This window comes from Osmerus mordax, chromosome 19, assembly GCF_038355195.1.
Source record: "Osmerus mordax isolate fOsmMor3 chromosome 19, fOsmMor3.pri, whole genome shotgun sequence".
In the NCBI taxonomy this organism is placed as follows: domain Eukaryota; kingdom Metazoa; phylum Chordata; class Actinopteri; order Osmeriformes; family Osmeridae; genus Osmerus; species Osmerus mordax.
In genome coordinates this window covers 1,385,239-1,407,104 of record NC_090068.1, presented here as the reverse complement: position 1 = coordinate 1,407,104, position 21,866 = coordinate 1,385,239, and the positions used below count along the sequence as shown (strand labels likewise).

Here is a 21,866-nt window from a genome sequence, read left to right as displayed (position 1 = left end):
CGTTGCTTGGCAAATGACGACATGGCGCACGCAACACGCAAAAAAATAGAAAATAAAACGTACTTAAATAGGATCTACTTGCCCCAAGAACTGAAAGCTACAGGCACTGACTAAATAGGTTACTACTATGGGCAAATACATTGCATTCTCTGTGGGCCAATTTGTGTATTGTGTATATAAATATTAGCATGTTATCCCTATGCAAATATTTTTGGACGAAGTACCTGCTATTGATTCATCAAAATGTTTTAGCAACATAAATCAACAACTTCAATAAAACGAACTTGTTAGAGTAAATAAAAGTGCAAGGCAACACATTTTATTTCAAAGGCCTAAATGGCATTAAGGTACAGCATATAAATACTGGTAAATCCAGAAACAGTTGTTACAGAAGAACACATATCATTCTTTCTTTTACACACGTTACATTCAGTTTGAGACAGTTTACTTTGCGTTAATGTGCTACAAACATAAACGCATGAAGGGTTGTACAAAATGGCAATGGTGTTCTCACCTTGGGCTACCCCACCATTGAGAATAACGGTATGCACAACTGAAGGCAAACTTAAATCCATTCATATACTTCTCGAGCTACATACAGTAGTAATTCGTGTTTGAAATGTGGTTCAGACCTTGAGTATTCCTGAACCATTTAGTTTACATCCCTGCACATGATGTTATTTTTCTTAAATAAATAAAATAAATAATCATACAATTTTTTTATATTGTGGAACCATTTTGCTTTTGTGTAGCCAACACCATAACCAAACTATATTTATCGGACCCCATAATGTAACTTCAAAAGGTGTACACAGGCAATGTAAGGGCAAATTGTTGGCATTTGGCGGTGCTGTTCTGTGTCCATGTTTTCTGACCCCTGTTGCACACTAATTTACTTTTTAAGGATAAATAAAGTTGAAGTTGAAATACATTATTTGAAGAACTTTTAAATTCCAAAAGCTTAGTGAACTAATATGACCAAGATGAGTTATCTTAGCCTTGTTTTGCAGGCTACCATTCAAAGAGTTGCTTTAAACACTGTTTGGGCTAGTGAGAAAAACATATGAGACACATAACAATCAAAGCACTTATCACCCTGCAACAAAGGATGTACAGACTTATTCTAGTGTTCCTTCTCACTCAATTCACCATTCAAAGTATTCAAACCTGCAGGCTTATATGTTCAGTCAGTAGAGTTTTAGCAACAGCACTCAGGCAAAAGCTGCAACTTGGAGATATGATTATAACCATTGTCTAATAAACTCATCTCCTTTCAGCCCCTCCATTTAGCAGTATCAGGTTTCTCTGTTTCTTCCATTAGTATTTCACTTTCCCAGGAACTTGCACATTCACTCCACTGTAGTCCACCATGTACATGGGCCACTGCTACAAACAGAAGTGAAAAAAGATCTGCTGAGATACTTGTGACGTAATTATGACACATACAATACTTTAGGGGCCTCTTATAAATGAATGTCTTACTGAGCAAATGGTTAATGTATGCTTTTGTTTTTTGAATTTGCACAGGGCTATAATAATAACTATATGTTTAGTATCAGTGGTGGAATCAACTCCCCACCTCCATCAGAGATACTGACTGTCTCTCCACCTTCAAGAAAAGGCTCAAGACGCACTTGTTCCGGGAGTACAACGGTACTTAGGAATGGTTCGCTTGACCCGATGTTAGTTTCCTCAAGGATCACAATGACTCTTGCTTAGAGACTTGTTGCTCTTGTGGTTAGTGGTAACTGTTTTAAATTTTTGTTCTCGCTGTGATATATTGTTTTATTACTGTTGCTTGCTTTTTTCCACAGGTACACTTGCACTTATAGCGGTTCAGGTTGTTTAATTGTAACTTGTTTAACTACATGCTCTTATGGTTCTTCCCGTTGGCACTTACTTTGGTTGTTCACAATGTGTGCTTCATGTTTTGGCTACTCGCGATGTTTTTTGGCTATCTTGTTGTTATGATCAGTGACCTATGCACTTTGTAAAGCTCTCTCTTGGAAGTCGCTTTGGATAAAAGCGTCTGCTAAATGAATAAATGTAAATGTATCAGTTCATGACAGTATCAGAGTTTATTGAGTTACAGTTGCACTGTGTGTTAGGGTCTTCCCGAAACAGAGGGCGGAAGTCCCTTTTGGAACGAAGATACGTACAGAACAGCATACGTTCTGTACGTGTCATAGGTTTGGCACACTTACCATTACAGGAATCTGATTGGACGACAACCCTGATTCAGAGGGCAGGGAGCTTCGGCTGCTCTCAAGGACTCTCTTGCGTTTCCTTCGATTGGTTGAGACATCTTTCCCTTCTTTAAAAAACACAACCATTTAAAACCCCAATACATAAAACTAACTGTAAAAAAAAAAGATTTACAACAAAAAAAACGCCATTACCTGTGTTACAAGTTTGGGTGCATATTTCTGCAAAAGGCCTGTGTAGACAAATTTGAGAACTTAGGTGCTGGCACTAGAAGTTATCTGCTTGTAACATAATCCTTTTAAAATCAAATAATTAATCTCACAGAATGAGTAGGAAGGTTATTATAGAGCAGGGGCTCATCGTCAATAACAAAAACAACCTTTCAATCACAATCTTTGTGTTTAACGACACAAGGAAAACTTACTGTAGCTGGCTCTTAACGTTGATAGTGATTTCATCCCTGGCTTGAAGGATTTTCTCCAAGCGGACAATGTCATAGGTGTTGGGATTTCGGAAGGGGATATCATCCGGAAGGCCACTGACTTCAATAGAATCTGGACTGGCACGGATCAGCTTGTATGGGACGACCACCGACCTGTCCAGCCCCAGGGCATCACCTGAAGAGGAAGGTGTTCCTTTAACCCTGTTTTTGGGTCTTGATATTGAGGCATGGCAAGGAGTGTAGTGCAGTATATGATTACACTGTATATAACTCTATAGATAAAGTTGATATAATTGCCATACTACCATATTTCTTGTTGAAAAGTTCTTTCACTTGCTCGCGGAGAATCACTTTCTCCCCCATGCGGTTGACGTCCTCGTCATCTGTCGATTCAAGAGAAGCAACGCAATCGATATCAATTCCAATATGATAACTATGTAAAATACAGTGTGTCCATACATAGTGTAGTGAACTGAAAATCTGTGATGTGAGTCACTAATACCACTTATAGAGGCGTAGGCTTTCTTCAACAGGGTGATTCGTCGAGGAGCTGAGGAAAAGACAATGTATGGTTACGTAGCATTTTCCAAAAGCAAGAACATTCACAATAGCATCTGATCCAATCAAGTGAAGTATATAAGCAAAATAATATTGAGTGTTACCTGGTTTAGGAATAAGTCCTTGAAAAGGTCTGTACATAAAAAGAAGAAGAAGAAAGCAAAGTCAGTCATTTAAAAACTACCAACATCTATGGCTTGAGGGTCTTAACAACCCAACAGTACTGTATATACCATGTCAATTAACAGTCTCACTTTTCTCATTTTATACACTAGCACTCACCTGGTAATGGTGAAGCAGATCTTATCTGCCACAGCAAGAATCCTCTCCAAGTTTTGAGAGCCAAATGTACATGGTTTCCTGAAAGGGATGCCAGGAGGTAAGCCCTCAATGATGACTGAGCCTGGGTTGCTCTTGATCCTCTTGTAAGGCACCTGGACAGGATACTTGATGCCCAGCGCCTCGCCATACTTCCTGTTGAAGAGATCCTGGACCTGCTCTCTTAAGGTGTTGGCCAGGTCAATCCTGGAGAGCTTGGCTTCCAAGCAGTCTGTGGACATAGTGGCGTGTCAGCATTTTTAAGAGTAGGGAGTAATTGTTAAGGCCAACATGTTCACAGGTGGTTTGAAATGGAAGTGATCTGTGGCAAGATCTGGGTCCCCTACATCTTACACAACCATTAATTAATATATTGATACTGTGATTATGAGACTTTTTTTTTACATTTCATTATTTACCTGAGAATCCAGGTCTCTTTGATGCAGCAGCATCTTCTGCCAAAGTGTCTTTGGAGTCAAGGTCTGTGGAGAAATTGACACTGAATTAATTTTACAGATTAGATTTGAACTTCTACATGCCTAAGACATTGCTGATTGTAAAATGACAGTAAGCGATTCATGTGCTAGTAAGATTACACTATAACAGCGTTTATTGAAGCCCACTCCAAAAGAAAACGTATCAAATGGAAAGTCTGGCTTGTATATTATGGTTGTGTGTGTGCATTTTGTATTAAGCTGCAGTTACCTGAATTGCAGTCTGGTACAGGAGGCATCTCTTGCTTCACTTGGTCAGTCAACAGCTCTGGCCTTGAAAATACATATCTTTACTTATAGGCTAAAAATCCTTGTCTATATTACCCTAGAGGGTGATCGAAGTTTGATAGCAGATGGCATATTGCACACCTCTCACCTTTTAATAACAAACTGAATTTGACTGCTGATAGCCAGGATCTTCCGTAGTTTCGCTGCACCAAAGCAGTTGGGCCTTCGGAGAGAAATACCTTCGGGTAGCCCGGTGACTATCAGGTCATCTGGGTACATCTGGAACTTGGAGTAGGGAACCTTCGCTGGCTCTGGTAGGCCAAGTGCTTCAGCTGCATGCAAAAAGGTGAGGGTTTTTGGGTGGGAAAGAAATTAAGATAAATAGGCAGACAAAGGAAAAGAGAGAGGGGGGTGAGGGTATTAGTACAATTTATTTCATGGAGAATGTTTCTGTTTGCCTACATAGGATAGGATAACTGTTCAGAGTCTGACATGTCCTGGTTGGTGTCAAGGTATACTGGGTTAACTCACCATACTTGGTGCTGAACAGGCTGTCAACCTGTCTCCGAAGCTGCAGAATCATTTCGCCTATATCTTCAGTCAGGCTTCCTGTAAAACCAGAAGAGAGAAATAGCAAATGCAACTCGATGGCATGTGCAAAAAACACTTCGACCGTAAGCATGTGATTTTTACCGCACATGGTCAAGTCTATGGGATATACGGTGCTTACCTTCAGAAGGTTTTTGGGCGCCTTGGGAGGCAGATTTTGGTGACAGCGCTTCAGCTGATGACAAATGAGCAGAGTACCAACAATGTTTTTAATCAAGTGCCAGATAAGTTTTCTGCTTGCACAGCAGGCCAATTCTGAAGTTTAACATCTAGTATGACATTCCCAACTGCTGAGTATCCAGGTATTGGCCTTTGCTAAAATATTACCTAAGAAGTGTAGAGATTTTTGGGGATCTATTACAATGTTATTTTTTTATTTTTTATCTCTTTCTTGTTCTCCCAAGTCTTGGCACATAGAGTGTTGTTTATGAATGTACAATACGTGCAAGGCAATGATGTGCCTTTGCTGATTTTACATTGCCTAGAGAACAATAAACATCAGTTAGGTTATGCATAGAAAAAGGTAGTCATTCCAGTAAATATTGAATGTTATATTTACTGCACTTACCAGTATCTTATTCCTTCAGTGATTATTTGTGAAAAAAAAGAAAACTTCAACATAATTTCAACTCAACAGAAAAAAAAGGAATGATATGAAGGTTACTGCGAACACTTGAGCGCATCTCTTATTTTCTACATCTACCCTGAATCTAACATATAACTATTGCTATATACAGTATAGCTATCTACCTCATATTAAGTGGGTTATGAACAGCAAATCAAGCGTAACCAGAGGATGTGTTCTAGGAGAATCAGGGTTTCCCGCAGCACTTTTCAGTTAAGGCGGCCGCCTAAGCAACACACGCCCCCCCCCCCCCCCCCCCCCCCCGGTTTGACGGCAAACCCCACCCTACCACCTTAACTAATCAATTTTCTGCGGGAAACCTTGAGAATACTCAAGTGTTCTTGGTTACCTTACGCAATTAAACCATAGAAGAAGATTAGGTTTAGGTATAGGTATAGAATCTACAGCACAGATGTCTAATGGGAAAAGAGGGGACCTCCCTGAATCTGAAGTTTGGGGTAGAGGAGTCTTAAAGGGACACTACATCAGGATAACAAGACCAAGGGAAGAATAAGGGACTTGGGGTTTAACTTCAACTCCCGTACTCGTAAACTGAAGTTGTGCACCGTTCATCAGATTCCAAAAGTTTCAAATCAGTGAGAAAATTATCAAAATTCAGGGATGATGCAACGCAAGAGGTAACTAGGGGTCGTCTGGAACCCCAAATGCTGCAAAATATAGAAGGAAAAGAGAACAAAATTGGTAATTCTTTGGAAACCGATGGAAACAGTGCCTTTTTCAGTGCGAGTGAGAACTGAGAGGAGGTAGGTGGGAGAAATGTCAAGGAGTAGAAGTGGAACGACAAGGTGGTAATATCGGGCACTAGTGACTACAGGGGTAAGACGGGGGGAGTAGAAGTATCTGTGAAAAGTGTGTTCATACGTGTAGCTGGTAAGCTAGCTCCCTAACAGAGGCGGAGAGCATGTTGCAGTTGTTGGCCAGCGGTGGTGCTGTGGATGCAGCTGTATCTGGCCAGTCCTGGTGCTGCAGTGAGCAGGTGGAAGAGTGGAAGGAGGCTGCAGTTACCTGCATGAGGCTCAGGGAGGCGACGAGGAGTAGAGGGTGGGGCAGTAGCTGCAGCTGGGTCAGCCAGAGAGTCGCTAGGCTCCTCTGCAGACACATTGGCATCTGGTTTGTAAGAAAGGACAGCGAGAGTGAAAGGTTAGAGACTGTATGTAAGGTTCTGGGTGTTGACAATAGAGAGGGAAACAAGGGAAGGAGGTACTATAGTAAAGAGTTGTGCTAAAGACTACAGATTTTTTTGTCCACAATCATGTAATGTTGTATTTAGTTATGGGATTTAGGACTGAGTCAGTGAAAGGAGGGACTGACAGCACAAAAGTAAGTTTGAAGAGCTCTGTCTGAGTATGGCTACAGGGTGGATTTGTAGAGGGGTCACTGTAGATCATGCTAGAATAAGCCGAAATGAGGAAATATGAAAATAGCAAGCAATAGCAATAGCATTTTTGTGAGGGCCAAGAGGCTGAAAGCTCAACGTCTATGGGTTCAGGAGAGCATATAATCTCCAGAGGAACAGTAGAGAATAAAGGAAGTAAATACGAGGATATCAGTCAAACTCCTACAAGTCATGGCTCGTACGGCTCTGACATTCAAAAGTCCTCGTTGGTGCCGTAAAACTCAGACTATTAACCATGAGTTAGCGTATCCATGGCTTCTTTTAAATTGTTTATAAAATGATTCCAAGATAACTTTAATACATTTATTTAGGGCCCCTGCTGTAGTGAAACCAGAGTCTGAGGAGATTCTATCTGGTTTAACAGCCAGACTATTTTAAAAGTAATGGCTGGGCTTGGCCACTTACCTGGTACTGTCACCTGAATGATTTCCCCATCTGGAGGCTCCGTTTTAATCTTTTTCAAAGGAATACAATCTCCCGAGGGGCCTTTAAAGGAGCAAAATAGACAGTGCATTTTGTAAATTATTCTAGCTGAGCGTGACATTGAATTTTATAGTGTTTAATATTTCGAGTGGTTGGTGGAAGTGGCTGACTTCTCTCTCTTTTTTTTTTAACCTTTTCCAGTGATAGGCAAATGATGGATGTGAGGTGGGGGATCTATTTTGAGAGGCAGTCTATTTTTTGAGGAAAAAATGCTGCTTTGCTCTTACCAGCTTCACAATCAGCCAAGGGGCTAACACAAGCACTTGTGGATCTGAAATACAGATACAAAATATTTCAATACACAACCAAGGAGATGAGAAAACTAAAGTTATAGCAGATAAGCCTATAGTTATGTACATTGTATAAATTACACATGCAAATTCAGTACAATTCTTAACCTAACCTATTTAAAACACTTGTTTTCACAAGAACATTCCTCTAATTCTTTTTCACATCAAACCTGACTAGGGACTAGGGAGTAGGGAGTCAGGTGGCTGAGCGGTGAGGGAATCGGGCTAGTAATCCGAAGGTTGCCAGTTCGATTCCTGGTCATGCCAACTGACGTTGTATCCTTGGGCAAGGCACTTCACCCTACTTGCCTTGGGGGAATGTCCCTGTACTTACTGTAAGTCGCTCTGGATAAGAGCGTCTGCTAAAGGACTAAATGTAAAAATGTAAATGTAAACCTAATGTCACTGCTCACTTGGCATAAGGGCATAGGTGCTGCATTCTAACCTGCTGCTATGAGGATTGCTAACCAGCTCCAGAGCAGTGGGCAGGACTCGGAGGTTGTCAAGGAAACCGTCCTCACAGGCGGAGCCCATATCATGCTTGCCCTCCTCCTTGGCCACTTTGCCAGCAGCTTCACAAAAGAAAACATCCACGCAGGTTATGAAAACACACCGGGCTACGGGATCCCACAGCAAAATATCTTATAACATGACACTTCACACAGGGACGTGCTAACATGCTAAATGGGAACATCAGTAGTTTTGAGGTAACAGTAGAAAAACTCATTCTTACCTGTGAAAATCCTTTCATCAAACATTCTGGGAAGAGGAAGAGCAAAAGAAAGTTAATCAACAGCACCAAAGACCCACTGATAATGTGAATAGCAGTTCTGAGCAGATCAGATAGGAGACAACAGACAACTCTGCAGGGTTCGAGCATGGGCCGTCTTCGAGGTCAAGGGGAGTTTAATTCACCTTCACATAAATACAATTTTCAATCCTCTCTAATTGTGTTAGCATTTAGAGATGATTGAGTGAGGCACACTGCCTAATCAAAAATTTGATGCAAAACTAAATACTTTGAAAAGCAGCAAGACGCTGGCACAATGAGCCAGAGTGTGGGGGGGTACATGCTGGGGTGTGTGTGGCAGCGGTTACCAGTCAGCGGGACACACAGTCTGTTGGAGGAGGGCAGGGCGTTTGACTGGCAGATGGTGTGGGTTGTTACCAACCTTACCTTGGTATATCAGAAATAACTTCTCATCAAGGACATGGCACAGGCACATCCTTAGAAGTTTTGGTAATTGTAGTTCAATAACGTCATACAGTTATTTACCAAACGGGCTAAACAGGTTTAAAAATGGCTCAGTTCCAATAACCAAGTCCAAAGTCTTAGACTGCATGGGTTCCAGGAAGACTATCTGTTTTAGTCTTAAATTTTTGTGGTACCTTCTCGTTAGAAACTACACCTAGCACTTTTAATTTTATGAGTATATGTGGTCACACAGACAAATCCAAAACATGCAAACAAGGTTTTGTTCAACTGCAACTCTAGTCCCCTGCAGTACAGCAAATTCTCCTTAAGGCCATATATCCTTCAGTGTAATCCAAGACTTGATCCACTGTTTACCTTTTGACAACAAAGCGGACTCCATGACGCTCCTCCAGGATCCGTTTGAGTTTGGGAACACCGTAAGTGCAGGGCCTCTTGAAGGGGATCAAATCAGGGATCCCAATGATCTCCACTGCCTCAGGATCGCAGGCGATCTTACGGTAGGGCACTGGGACCATGTGGTCCAAGCCCAGGGCCTCAGCTGGAGTAGAAGAGGATCCAAAGAATTTAAAGACTGTACATCAACAAACCATAACAACATCAATATTAACATCCACTATGTAATCTAGTAATACCTATAACAACAATGTAGTTACATTAAAACTGATATGTTGCTAAATGGAAACTTTATTGTATATGATAATATAATAAATATGTACAAATAATATTTTTCCGTATGTTCTTTAGTTAAGCTTATTGTAAAGTGTTACTACTGATCATCTCACTCATATCTTGACTACTTCTTAGGAATATCTTTACCGTAACGACTGTTAAACAGAATCTGGACACATTCTCTCAGTGTGTTGATATCCTCTGTCTCACGGATGAAGGAGTCCCATTTTTCTGTCAATAAGACAAAGGTGATCATGTGACAAACAAAATAACCCCAGGTCTAAAATTTAGAATCTACTGCAATGAAGGCCTTGGTAGGATGTTATTGGTCTTAGGCCTGGGAAACTGGTTTACATTGCTGTACGTGCCTCATAATATGAATAGGAGGCTTGGTAAATTGTATACCATTTGACATTTCCAAACACTACCCAACACAGTCCCAGTCAGTTGTCCAGAAAAGGGAGATATATGCTCGTTAAATAGGGTCTTGACTCACAGCAGTGTTTGAAGATCTCAGTGTTCTTTCACAGAGACCAGACGTGAAAAACCGAGGTGTCCTGGCTAATTGCCTCATCTGACAGACTCAGTCTGTCTGCCAAATTGGACACTAATTACCGAGACATCTTAACCTTTATTAGGAAATCAATTCATGTATCAAAAATCCTTCAAGCACAGACAAATGTTGGTAGACAAATGAAAAATAATGTATTTCCATATGCAGTCATAAGGGAAATATAAGAAAATAGGATGAATTGTTACTTTTCTCTATTCCGAAGTATGATTTGGATTGAAACTCCACTGGTCAGTTAACATACATTAATATATTGCTACTCCCCATTTTCCTTCCCTACATAAAAGTATCCTATGTTGTCCCTAGGATCTATATATTATATATTCAGGTGGAGTCAGGTGGCTGAGCGGTTAGGGAATCGGGCTAGTAATCCGAAGGTTGCTAGTTCGATTCTCGGCCGTGCCAAATGACGTTGTGTCTTTGGGCAAGGCACTTCACCCTACTTGCCTCTGGGGGAATGTCCCTGTACTTACTGTAAGTCGCTCTGGATAAGAGCGTCTGCTAAATGACTAAATGTAAATGTGAAAGCCATTGTTATTAATATTACATAAACCGCAATAGGCATTACATGTCTGTGTTGCCTCCTCTGCTCGCTTCAGCTGTACTTCGTTGGGCTCTTTACATTTACATAATGTAAAGAAACGTAAATATTAAACCTGCCCATTAGATGCCATAGAAACAGCCAGAGGCTATCTGTATATAAAACCCTAGAGATCATGCCCTTCACCCCTATGGTCTAGGTCAGCAATTCCCAACCACTGTGCCGCAGCACACTAGTGTGCCGTGAGAGATTGTCAGGTGTGCCGTGAGAAATTATCCAATTTCACTTAATTAGTCTTAAAAAATATAATAAAAAACATTTATTAATTATTATCTGCAAATAATATTCTATTGTCGAGTGTCTGTAATCATAGACATAAATATAGCTGCAAGCAGCGATGCGGGTTCCCCGCAAAACAGCAAAATATTATAAACATGTACACTGTAAAAGATCGAGAGTTGGACAACAAGGGAGCAAAACTACTTCATGTTTGGCCAACAACAATAGGCTGAATGGGGATTTGAACTCATGAGCATAATGTTACAAGTCAGTCTCTCTATCCTCTCTGCTACACACCAACTGTCGACCTACCGGAGGAACCCTAATAAAGAGTAGACGCCGCACTGGCTGCTGGGCGCGAGAAATGTGGCCGCCATCTTGGACAGTGCAAATTCCTAGTTGCGTAGCATTAGAATAAACAAGATGCCAGCACTGTGCTGCATATTCCTGCTCAAATTTGGAGACAATCGCAAACAGGGCTCAGGGGATTACTTTTCACAAGTAAGATTTAACATTACCATACTATTGGTTGTATTTTGTGAAAATAATAACCACGTCCTGTATCATAGCTACATGTATGACCTTTGCAGCAAAGCAAACCGCGTGAAAATCAGTTCGTTATTCAGTTCGGTATGATTAATTAAATGCGCTGACAGCTCATTGCCCCAGCCAAACAGATTACACTGAGTGGAGCGGTTGCCCATTCCAAGATGGCGGCCCCACGGCTCGTCAGCGCCAATAGTAGCGGTCGATGCGGCGCCTACTCTTGTCTATGTGTAATATAGTGACTGGCAGAGTAATGTAATATTTATCCGGGTGGCAGCAGGTAGCTAATTGCCTGTTCCTTCTTAGAGAAAACTGTGGGGTGTGCTCCTGCATTTTTGTACGCCCTTCGACTGGTTAGCTCCTGCGATTCCCACACAGAAGAAGTGTAGTTAGTGATGGGAAGTTCGGATCATTTTACTGATTCGGTTCTTTGAATCTCGTTCTGTAAAATGAACGAATCTTTTTTCGAGTCATTCGTTCATTTCAATGGGGGGGGGGGGGGGGGGGGGCTATCCGTCCACTGCAAACACGTATCATATTCTCATGTAGGTTAGTGCATGACATGTGCAACAGCAGATACTATTTTAAAAGAAATTCCTGCATAAAAATAATGTATCATGACAGTTTGTATGATTTGGTCATTTATTATCACACTAGCATTTAATTATCACGGCAAACAATTACACTGCACTAAACTATAAGTGTAAATGTAAAGAGAAAATAACAAAACAGGGAGTCAGGTGGCTGAGCGGTTAGGGAATTGGACTAGTAATCTGAAGGTTGCCAGTTCGATTCCCGGCCGTGCAAAATGACGTTGTTCACTCACGTTCTTCACCCTACTTGCCTCAGGGGGAATGTCCCTGTACTTACTGTAAGTCGCTCTGGATAAGAGTGTCTGCTAAATGACTAAATGTAAAACCAGTCAGTATGATGACTGGAGCGAATATCATTCACGTCTTACTAAAACAGCGGCCACGCGAAAGGGAATGAGGAAACTGTTTCCTCTACAAAAAAATACAATGCGGGTCACGTGAAAAAAGGATCCACCGAGTCGGGAATTGAACGAATCGTTCGTTTCCTCCAGTACAGAGCCTATGCAGGTCACGTGAAAAATGATCCAAAGACTTGTAGAAAGACCGAGTCAGGAAATGAACGGATCGTTCGTTTCCTCTAGCTACCACTACAGAGCCTATGCAGGTCACGTGAAAAATGATCCAAAGACTCGTAGAAAGACCGAGTCGGGAAATGAACGAATCGTTCGTTTCCTCTAGCTACCACTACAGAGACTATGCAGGTCACGTGAAAAATGATCCAAATACTAGTCCCCGAAGACCGAGTCGGGAAATGAACGAATCATTTATGTTTACTTGGACGAGACTATGCAACAGTCCCGATGCGCGGCCACGAGAAAATGAACGAATCACTCTTTCAGAGGACTCGTTACTCCCGAGTCCTTGTAAGGATTCGTTCAAAATGAACGAATCGTTCACGAACGACACATCACTAAGTGTAGTAGTGAGCTAGCTCTACTATTTACCGGGGCTAGGTCTGAATCTAGGAACTAAACGGAATACAGATGCCAGCTGTAGGTATATGCAGGTGGCAACGCTAGTGCTTAATAAGTATTTAGCTGGTCGGCTCGATGACGCCGGGTGAGTAGTACTCGTGCACCGTCAACGTGTTTTGACGTTGTGACGTTAGCACTGAGTTCCCTTTGTGCACACAAGGCACTTTTTGCCACAAAAACTTAATTCAAGCCTAAACCGTCAAACGGAACATTAGCGCGAATACAAGCAACTCAATCGGGACCACATTTTTTTAGGGGTGGGAAAATAAATTATAATAAATTTATATGAGAGGAATGGTTGGAAAAATGTCTTTTTTTTTTACAAAATGACACTAGCCTAATACAGTATATATAATTGGGTGTGCTCAAGCTTTCGGTGAGTACACCCAGTTATATATACTGTATTAGGCTAGTGTCATTTTGTAAAAAAAATTGTCATTTTTCCAATGTGCCGTGGCTCAAAAAAGGTTGAAAAACACTGGTCTAGGTTATGTGCTGGGGGGCTACCTTACCTGATTTCTCATGCACAATGGAGAACAGGAGCCTCTTGGAGACATGGATACTGGGGGGGCTCTGGCCCAACTCCCCTGCCAGTCCTATCCTCTCACCTGGGAACACAATACCGGACATGGAACATGAACAGTGGTAGATATGTGACATGCAACAGTAATAGTATGTACTGTTTGTCTTGTTTTTTATGGTGATGCCTTACTCATGTGCATTCTACTGCAAACATATTTTACTTCCACATTAAGACATGAAAATGCATTTGTGCACATTATATGAAAACCCCAAGCTCTCCTTAGATCAACGTGCTATCTCTTACTGTTGTCAGCGCCGTCCTTGGAGGATGCTGCTTTCTCAGCCCCCGCCACCCAGGCCCCCAGGCCCCCTTTTCCCAGGTTGAGGAGAGACATGGGCTTGAGGTCCAGCTTCCCATCTGGATGCGGCTGGGAAGACATGGGCATCCCATACAGGAAGCTGGACAGCATGGAGCTGCTGGAAGCCGATGATGTCACTTCTTGGGCGGAGGAGACAGTGGCGGCCTTGGCGGGGGCATGGTTGGGTAGGCTCTTGGTGCCAGAGGAGGGGTTGAGGTTTACGTCAGCACTTAACTTGGACTCACGGGAGGGCTCCTCCATTGATCTGTGAAAAGTGTTGGAAAAGAAAATAAGATTAATGCACACTAACTCTGACTAATTGCAGAAGCAAGCCATCTAGTTAACTTAATGAAAGAATATAATTTGTGCCGTTAGCTTCCCACTCTACTAAACTCTCTCCATAACCCTCATGCTTTTACAGCTGTAAAAAGAAGAACATATAAATAGCAAGGCCAAACTCAAATCACACTTCTTGTTTTCACAAGAATGTACACAGATTAAATGTTTGTTTTGTATTAAGTCCGAACACTCTACTCAGACCATGGAGTCACCTTTTGATGGTGAAGTGGATGCGGTTGCTCTGTTCCAGAATCTTCATTAATGTCTTAATGTCGTACTCAGATGGTTTCCTCAGGGCGATCCCCTCAGGCAAGCCATGGATGATTACAGGGCAGGGCTCCTTCAGGATCCAGTCATAAGGCACAGGAACCAGGCTGCTCTTCCCTACAGCCTCACCTGAAATTCAACCAAAAATGGCTGACTAAATATGGACTTGAGGAGGATTTTTTACTAAGTTTTAATGTTCTATTAAGTACCCTAAGGATAATGGGCTTCTGAAGAGAATGTGTGAATAAAAAAAAATCCAACAGTGTTTCCAAAGCAGTACCAAACTATCATAATGATATACGTTTACCAAGCAGTGTTTGTTTAACATGTTATCTTTCACCGTTGCTCAAAGCCACAGCAAGCTAGAGAACTACACTAACACTAGCTGGCTACCTGCCAAGTCTGCTTTTTATGTGTGAATGAAAACCATGCCTGCCTTTCATTCACACAGTTTTGAAACCCATTAGGAAAAGCCTGGAGGTGAGATGGACAGAGTTTTTTTTTTGGTGAGCTACTGTCTTCTGTAAAAGCCCTTACTGTAAAGCACACTAAAGACTTCCTCCACCATCTTTCTCAGGACGAAGATGTTGGAGTGGCTGTCTGTAGAGGCTCTCTGCTTCCCATGGCTGGCCTCCTTGGCAATCTTGCTGCTTTCACCCTCCTGGACTTTGGCATGGGAATTGACTGAGGTCAGTGTTTGTAGACACGGCACCCCTGAAAAAGTTGAGCAAGCACACTGGCTATTAGTGAGGGGTTGTTCGCGACGGAGCCGGCTCTAAGAGCCGGCTCTTGTAGGTGAACGTTGGGAGCTGGCTCGCATATCTGAAGAGCCGACTCTATTTTTAATAGATGAATATAGACTATGTGTTATGATTATGAAATAATGAATTTTAATTGTATTTAAAATAATTGACTAATTCAAAGAACAAAATAATACTTGTACTTGCACACGATCATCCTCACATTCTGTTTCTGTCAATCATACATGCGGTGTCAACCAATTATACTGCATGAGGGAGGGCCGAGCCAACTCACACAAACTCAGTTAGACGAATAGTCGAAACTCGGAGAAAAGCCATAACAAATCAATGCATTTTTAAAGACATTGTGGTTAAGGTAGAGTATGATTTCATTTAATAATTGAATTCAAATTGTTTTCACACCTATCATAGTCAAATTCATAGTTAAAACATTTATTTTTTAAAGAGCCGTTCGGGAGCCAAAAGAGCCGGCTCTTATCAGTGAGCTGAGCCAAACGAGCCGGCTCACGAAAAAGAGCCGGAATGCCCATCACTACAGGCTATTTAGTCTTATAAGAATTATGGGGCTCTTAAATTATTTTGTGTAACCCATAACTCAATTAAGTAAAGCATGTCTAGTCTAACAGGAAAGGAGGAGTCTATTCCTGGCAGATTCATGTCAAGAGTCTTATCATGTGGTGTGGGGAAAGTATAAGTTGTTAAACTATAGGCAACAGACAATTCTGCACCACACACAGGGGAGAGTTTACTCACGGCAAAACTTGTGGAAATCTGTTTGTATTTCCCGCCGCGAATTAAGGAAGACCCTTCCCTTCTCAGTTCCCACGGCGATAACGCTGTCCTCGTGCACAGTAACGCACGCTACCTCAGCGTTGAGCTTTGACATGGCTGTGCACTGAAAAACACAAAGACACACTATGACAGGCTATCTTACAGGTGCATAAAGAGGACCCAAATTGGAGTAAGATTACTAGCAAATTACTACAAGATTGCTAGCAAAATCCTCTAAGTTGGTTGTCCAAGATATTTGCATTTGCCAGAATGCATGCGATTAACAAAAAATGCCTTTTAAAGAGATTGATTGTTCCAACACAGGTTCTGGGAGAACATCTGTTGTACAACATCTGTTTGATAATATGTTCCCAAAAGATAAACAGTCTAATGAATTAATTGGGACATACCACAGAGTCCAGGGCAGAAACCAGACTGGTTAGGATCTCCTGCCTGGCAGACACCTGCGGGACCCGCAGCTCTGTCCGAGAGTTGGACCTGATCCCATCCCCTCCTGACTTCCTCATCTGGGCCATGGATCTACAAAACACCAGAATGACTTATGAAATAATAAAAAAGCAGTAGTAGTAGTAGTAGAAATAGTAGTAATGCTTCACTACATTGATGGTTGCACTGGGATATCATTCCTTGATAAATCAAACATTATTAGGTACAATTCCCCCTGTGAAGCTGTGGATACATGATCAAAGTTATTATGAGCCAATAAGTTCAAAGGACAAAGGATTTAGTCCTATTCTTAAAAATGGGTTTGATAATCAGGGGGTGGATAAAGGTAACAAATCCTTTCAATGTTCCACAGCACTTAAACATTGGCATATCTCTAACCGCCAGAAGACCAAAATGATCGTTCAATGGATTTTGCCGAGAATAAACAAATGAGATAATGTCACTTGATAGGAAAGAAGCCAATAGGTAGGCAAGTAAGTTTGACTTTGAGGAGGGGTTAGGCTAACTTTTTAAAAAGCGGATACAACAGAATGGCGCAGGAGGGGTGAAGAGGGACAGACGGGGAGGTTTCTTCTCATTAAGAGGCTTTAAGGGTGCCAGTAATACCCTCCATGTTATATGCTAATACCCAAATCCGTCACACACATGTGAAAGTAGCTCATTACGATAAGCCTTTGTCAGCCAATTAAAGCTGGCTCAGATTATATTCTTTGAATCCCTTCATCCTTCATTTGCTCTCCTTAAAAGGTGTGCAGGGCATTGGCCTGTAGAGGTCGCCCACGAAAGTACATGTGGAGAAAATTGGCCTTCAAAATGGCCTCAAATCCTATTTCGCTCCCCGGATCCACCATTCAAGTTAATGTAATTTGCACAAAAACAGCCATGTGAAAGTTTACTTCAATTTATATGAAAGATAACATTGACATGACAGACATGTGAACCAGGAAGAATGAACAGAGCAGTATTTGGTTTAGCCTGACAGAGAAAGAGAGATAGCAAGGATAAACAAGAGGGGAGTGGAAAAAGAAAGGGGGCATAAAAAATCGCAATCCTAATTCCAAACCTGTGTTCTCATGGCAACTGCAATTCGTCTCCTTGGAAACTAATCTCGAGGCATTTGAACAATGCAGTTCTGGCCTTTAATCTCTCCAGACACTGGGAGCCATTATCCTAGCCTTAGGGCAGCCCAAACCACTGACTCAACACAGACAGACAGACAGACAGACAGACAGACAGACAGACAGACAGACAGACAGACAGAGAGAGAGAGAGAGAGAGAGAGAGAGAGAGAGAGAGAGGTAGAGAGAGAGAGAGAGAGAGAGAGAGAGAGAGAGGAGAGAGAGAGAGAGAGAGAGAGAGAGAGAGAGAGAGAGAGAGAGAGAGAGAGAGAGAGAGAGAGAGAGAGAGAGAGAGAGAGAGAGAGGAGAGAGAGAGAGGAGAGAGAGAGAGAGAGAGAGAGAGAGAGAGAGAGAGAGAGAGAGAGAGAGAGAGGAGAGGAGAGGAGAGAGAGAGAGAGAGAGAGAGAGAGAGAGGAGAGAGAGAGGAGAGAGAGAGAGAGAGAGAGAGGAGAGAGAGAGAGAGAGAGAGAGAGAGAGAGAGGGAGAGAGAGAGAGAGAGAGAGAGAGAGAGAGAGAGAGGAGAGAGAGAGAGAGAGAGAGAGAGAGAGAGAGAGAGAGAGAGAGAGAGAGAGAGAGAGAGAGAGAGAGAGAGAGAGAGGACCAATTGCCTGTCTGAATATGCCTCCCTGGAGTCCACAGCAAACATAAGCCCCCCTCCAAAACTATTATAGCCTTGAAATAGATGGCCTCTTTCTCTCATATCTTTAAGGCAAAGAGCAGCAGGAAAAATGAAGACAAGCAGGGCAGTGTCATTATGTTTCCTGCTAAAGACAGCCCTGGCCAAACACAAAAGACCTTTGTGGGAGTGGTGGTTTAGGCTTAAGTGTATTACACTGTCATAAACTCAAATGTCATGACACAGAGACTAGACAGTGAACATCTATGTAAGCAAGAATTCTGGTGTAATCTAGGCCTAGGCTAAACAAAGGCCTTTATTGTCAACACTACAACTTCACATTCATGGAAAATAGAAAATATGATGTGTCAAAGTAACTTTAAAGATGCTGTAAAGCAAAGTCCATGATGTGAAATGAGTTGCTGAAAGCATGTGCAAAGCGCGAAAACTTTGTCGCACTGAAATGTGGAGTTAGATCGTTGAACAGTTTCTCACAGGTTTTGTATAGGCGGGGTAAAACCCCAACCTATCTCAGGGTTTCCTGCGTTCTGCAGAGAAGGGAGACTGGCGTTGGTCCCGTTTTGGAATGAAAGGGAGAAGACAGGACAGAGTAACATGGCGGATATCGCTATAAAAATATATATATATCGAAAAAGATGTTGCTTAGGCGGCCACCTTAGCTGCAAAGTGCTGCGGGTAACCCTGACCTGCATTCTGTTACTCAGCTGGTACGATGCAAAGACAAAGTAGTTAACACATAAAACACTCAGAGACTGCAGGTAGGTCTGTTCTGATATCTGCAATAGATTTAGCTAGTTGTTGCTGTTGTTGCTAAATTCAATAGATTCGAGGGGGCAGAGCTTCAGCTCCTTCAGGCGACCCCCCCCCCCCCCCCCCCCAGTATCAAGCAGGGAAGACTGCTGATTTTCTCACGATTCCAAAGCCTAATTTAACATTCTTGTCTGTGGTTTTTTTTCATTCAAATTTGGATGGGTAGTTAACAACACATTCTTCTGTGGTGTGATGTACTTCAAACTCATTTTCAGTTTTGCTTTACAGCATCTTTAAACTTGGGACTATGGTCTATATTGTGAGACTTTTGTTACAGCAGTCCTATCAAATTACAAACTACAACTTACACTTGGAAAAGCTTCAGCTTTTGATTTCATCAGTATATGGAGTAGTTTAGGGAGTATTTCCACATTTTCAGTAAAAAAACTGAAAATTTAGATTTAGAAGATTTAGTCTGGGTCATGGTTTTGGACCATTTCTGAGAAAGCAGATGTATAAAGATGTAGGCCTTCAGTTATCAGTCATAAAAGGCTTGCTGTCATGTGGGCAGGTTCTGCTATTTAACAAGGGTTGACTGTTTTTCTCTTCAAAAGAAAATGATCTCAAGCAGACCATGAATGGATTCCTTCTCATCTTAATAGCAAAGACCAGGAGGCCTTAATATCGCATACTTCCTCTGTGCTGACCGTAATGATGATAATTAGCAAACAATCAGAAACTACACTTCCTGGAATGTGAGTGCACCCTGATCTTGAATGATAAAAAGTTCCTCTGGCTGATATGCTCAAACTAATGGCATCCTCACCCATTTGAGTTTCCCCAAGGAAACGCTTAGATTTGCCTGCATGCTACACAAACGTTTGCCAGGCTAGAGACCAATGCTGATCTGAACTTGTTGAAAGATTGCCCAAGTGGTATTTAGATATATTACAATGTTCCCAAAGGGGTTATCATGGATTTCTGAGCTGATTTGTCACTAAGAGGCTTGAGGCTCTCAGGGTCATTGATACACAATACGTTGCTAATACTCTTTAAAGAGTGATTCCGGTCAGAGTTCTTTTGAAGAACACAACTGTATCTAAATCATTAGACTTATAATTGCTTATAAACCTTGATATGCAGTACTTCAGCGGTACACCACCAGGCCTGCATTTTGGAAGTAGACTGGATATGATCACACACCACGCAATTTGACATAAACTAAGGCAGCAAAAGCAGCATGGTGAAATATATTTGTGGAGGTAATGGCAATGAAAGATACTGGAAAGTTTGAGTGAGTAGTTGAGCAAAACATGTTTGTATGCTCAAAGAAACATGTCTGTTCAGAATGCTCCATCAGTAAATAATCAATGGTCATTTAAACTCGCATCTAGATGGATACAGTTAGTTAAGTCTTAAATCATGAATCCAAATGCAGAGGTCTGACTAACTATTTGTGCTTTATATTGCACAGGCACCTTTAAACACAGTCACTAACCTACATCCTAATTCGTTTCAAATACAAGGATCTATACTTCAGGTTTGAGAAATCCAGCATCATGGGCATAATATTTTATATGCCAGTTGTCTCACAGACAAAATATAAAAATCACAGATGACTCGAGACACCGTCTAATGTTATTGTGATAGCTGGTTACCTAACCTTCCGAATGTTCAACAGCTGTTGAATGCGACTAGCTACTTATGTTTGTTCGCTAATTTAGAACAGTCCAAACTAGCATTTTTCACAATTTCGAGACATCTGGGTCAGGGTCAGGAAATATAATTGTTACCTGTTAGTAGCTAGCTAGGGCAATCATTCGCTAACATTGACCAACTCCTAGACGTTTCGGTCTCCCCAGCGTTGGCTAGCTAACCTTCAAAATTAGGCTTCTGTCGTGCTACTAGTTAGCAAACCGTATATGGCTACTTCAGTAACATTAGCTACCTATATTAGTAGCATAGCAGCTAGACATTTTCAATTTAATTGTAGTCTAGCCTAGACAGTTAGTCTAACGTTTGACACAAGACACTCGCTAGTCTCTAATAAGTGTCCCTGGCCCCAGGGCGCTAGCTAACATTACATAGCTTGCTAACGTTGTGTTAGTTGGCTGGTAAAAAAATACGGAGCTAAACATATTACTAGCTATCACTAGCTATCTAGCTCGAACCTACCAATGATTGCATTCAAAAGTATTGCAAGGTCGTATGTCACAACAACAAAAGGGCAATATAATAGTACGACAATTCATATGAAAATAATGTATTTTTATAACGTTAGCTAAGAACAGCTATCCTAACTAGCTAAAAAGCTAGCGACGTTAGCTAGCAACGGGATCATCTCCTCCCCCAGAATTATAATCTGTAATTTCACATTTGTACGACCATAAAAAGTCACGTGTTCTCAAAAAACAAATTTTTCTATACCGATGTTCTTAAATACAACAACAGCATATGGTTGTCCTTACCAAAATAAACGTTACGATTTCTTTCTTATGCCAATCCCGGAATAGGTTTATTCCCCGTTTAATCCAATTGCAACAGAATTCCCATCTAACATAATATGATATCGTCAACCCGAAACATTGTAATCTGGAACATTACTTTACCAATGTCGCTTGCAAAAGGTTATTGCCGAGATTATTTGTATATTTTCCTCGTTTCTTTCTCTTTTCCTTAACACTGGAGTGTGTCCCCTTTCCCCTCTCTTTGTTCTGTAATCCAGTAAAATTGAAACTCATTCGCCTCCGCTAATCCCAGCCCAACTCAACAACAGCATCTATTGGCTGTAATTTACATATAGGATTAAGGAACCT

At 41.6% G+C, this 21,866-nt stretch overlaps 1 protein-coding gene across 2 annotated transcripts; it reads right to left on the bottom strand.

Annotated features, from left to right (window-relative positions):
* Positions 1–303: 303 nt before the first annotated feature.
* Positions 304–21,756, bottom strand: gtf2ird1 (GTF2I repeat domain containing 1). Of its 2 annotated transcripts, none has more exons than XM_067257361.1 (27): positions 21,519–21,756; positions 16,488–16,617; positions 16,060–16,201; positions 15,083–15,259; positions 14,491–14,674; positions 13,885–14,204; positions 13,571–13,666; positions 9,702–9,785; positions 9,240–9,423; positions 8,403–8,428; positions 8,115–8,241; positions 7,607–7,650; positions 7,302–7,382; positions 6,506–6,607; positions 4,976–5,029; positions 4,777–4,854; positions 4,394–4,577; positions 4,229–4,290; positions 3,943–4,005; positions 3,488–3,755; positions 3,310–3,338; positions 3,150–3,197; positions 2,953–3,030; positions 2,630–2,822; positions 2,400–2,437; positions 2,205–2,314; positions 304–1,386 (listed from the first exon to the last, which is right to left on the bottom strand). In XM_067257361.1, exons 2-27 carry the CDS (start codon positions 16,611–16,613, stop codon positions 1,318–1,320), a joined length of 2,967 nt encoding a protein of 988 aa, XP_067113462.1. In that variant the 5' UTR covers positions 16,614–16,617; positions 21,519–21,756; the 3' UTR covers positions 304–1,317. The 2 variants fall into 2 exon arrangements, with proteins under 2 accessions (XP_067113462.1, XP_067113463.1); XM_067257362.1 differs by having other exon boundaries at positions 21,660–21,756.
* Between the last annotated feature and the right edge of the window lie 110 nt (positions 21,757–21,866).

Coding starts and splice junctions, on each gene's coding strand:
- gtf2ird1 (XM_067257361.1), bottom strand. CDS start 16,613: ATGGCCCAGATGAGGAAGTCAGGAGGGGATGGGATCAGGTCCAACTCT. Junction 15,260..16,059: donor AGATTTCCACAAGTTTTGCC/GTGAGTAAACTC, acceptor CAACTTTTTCAG/GGGTGCCGTGTCTACAAACA. Junction 8,242..8,402: donor TGATGAAAGGATTTTCACAG/GTAAGAATGAGT, acceptor TCTTTTGTGAAG/CTGCTGGCAAAGTGGCCAAG.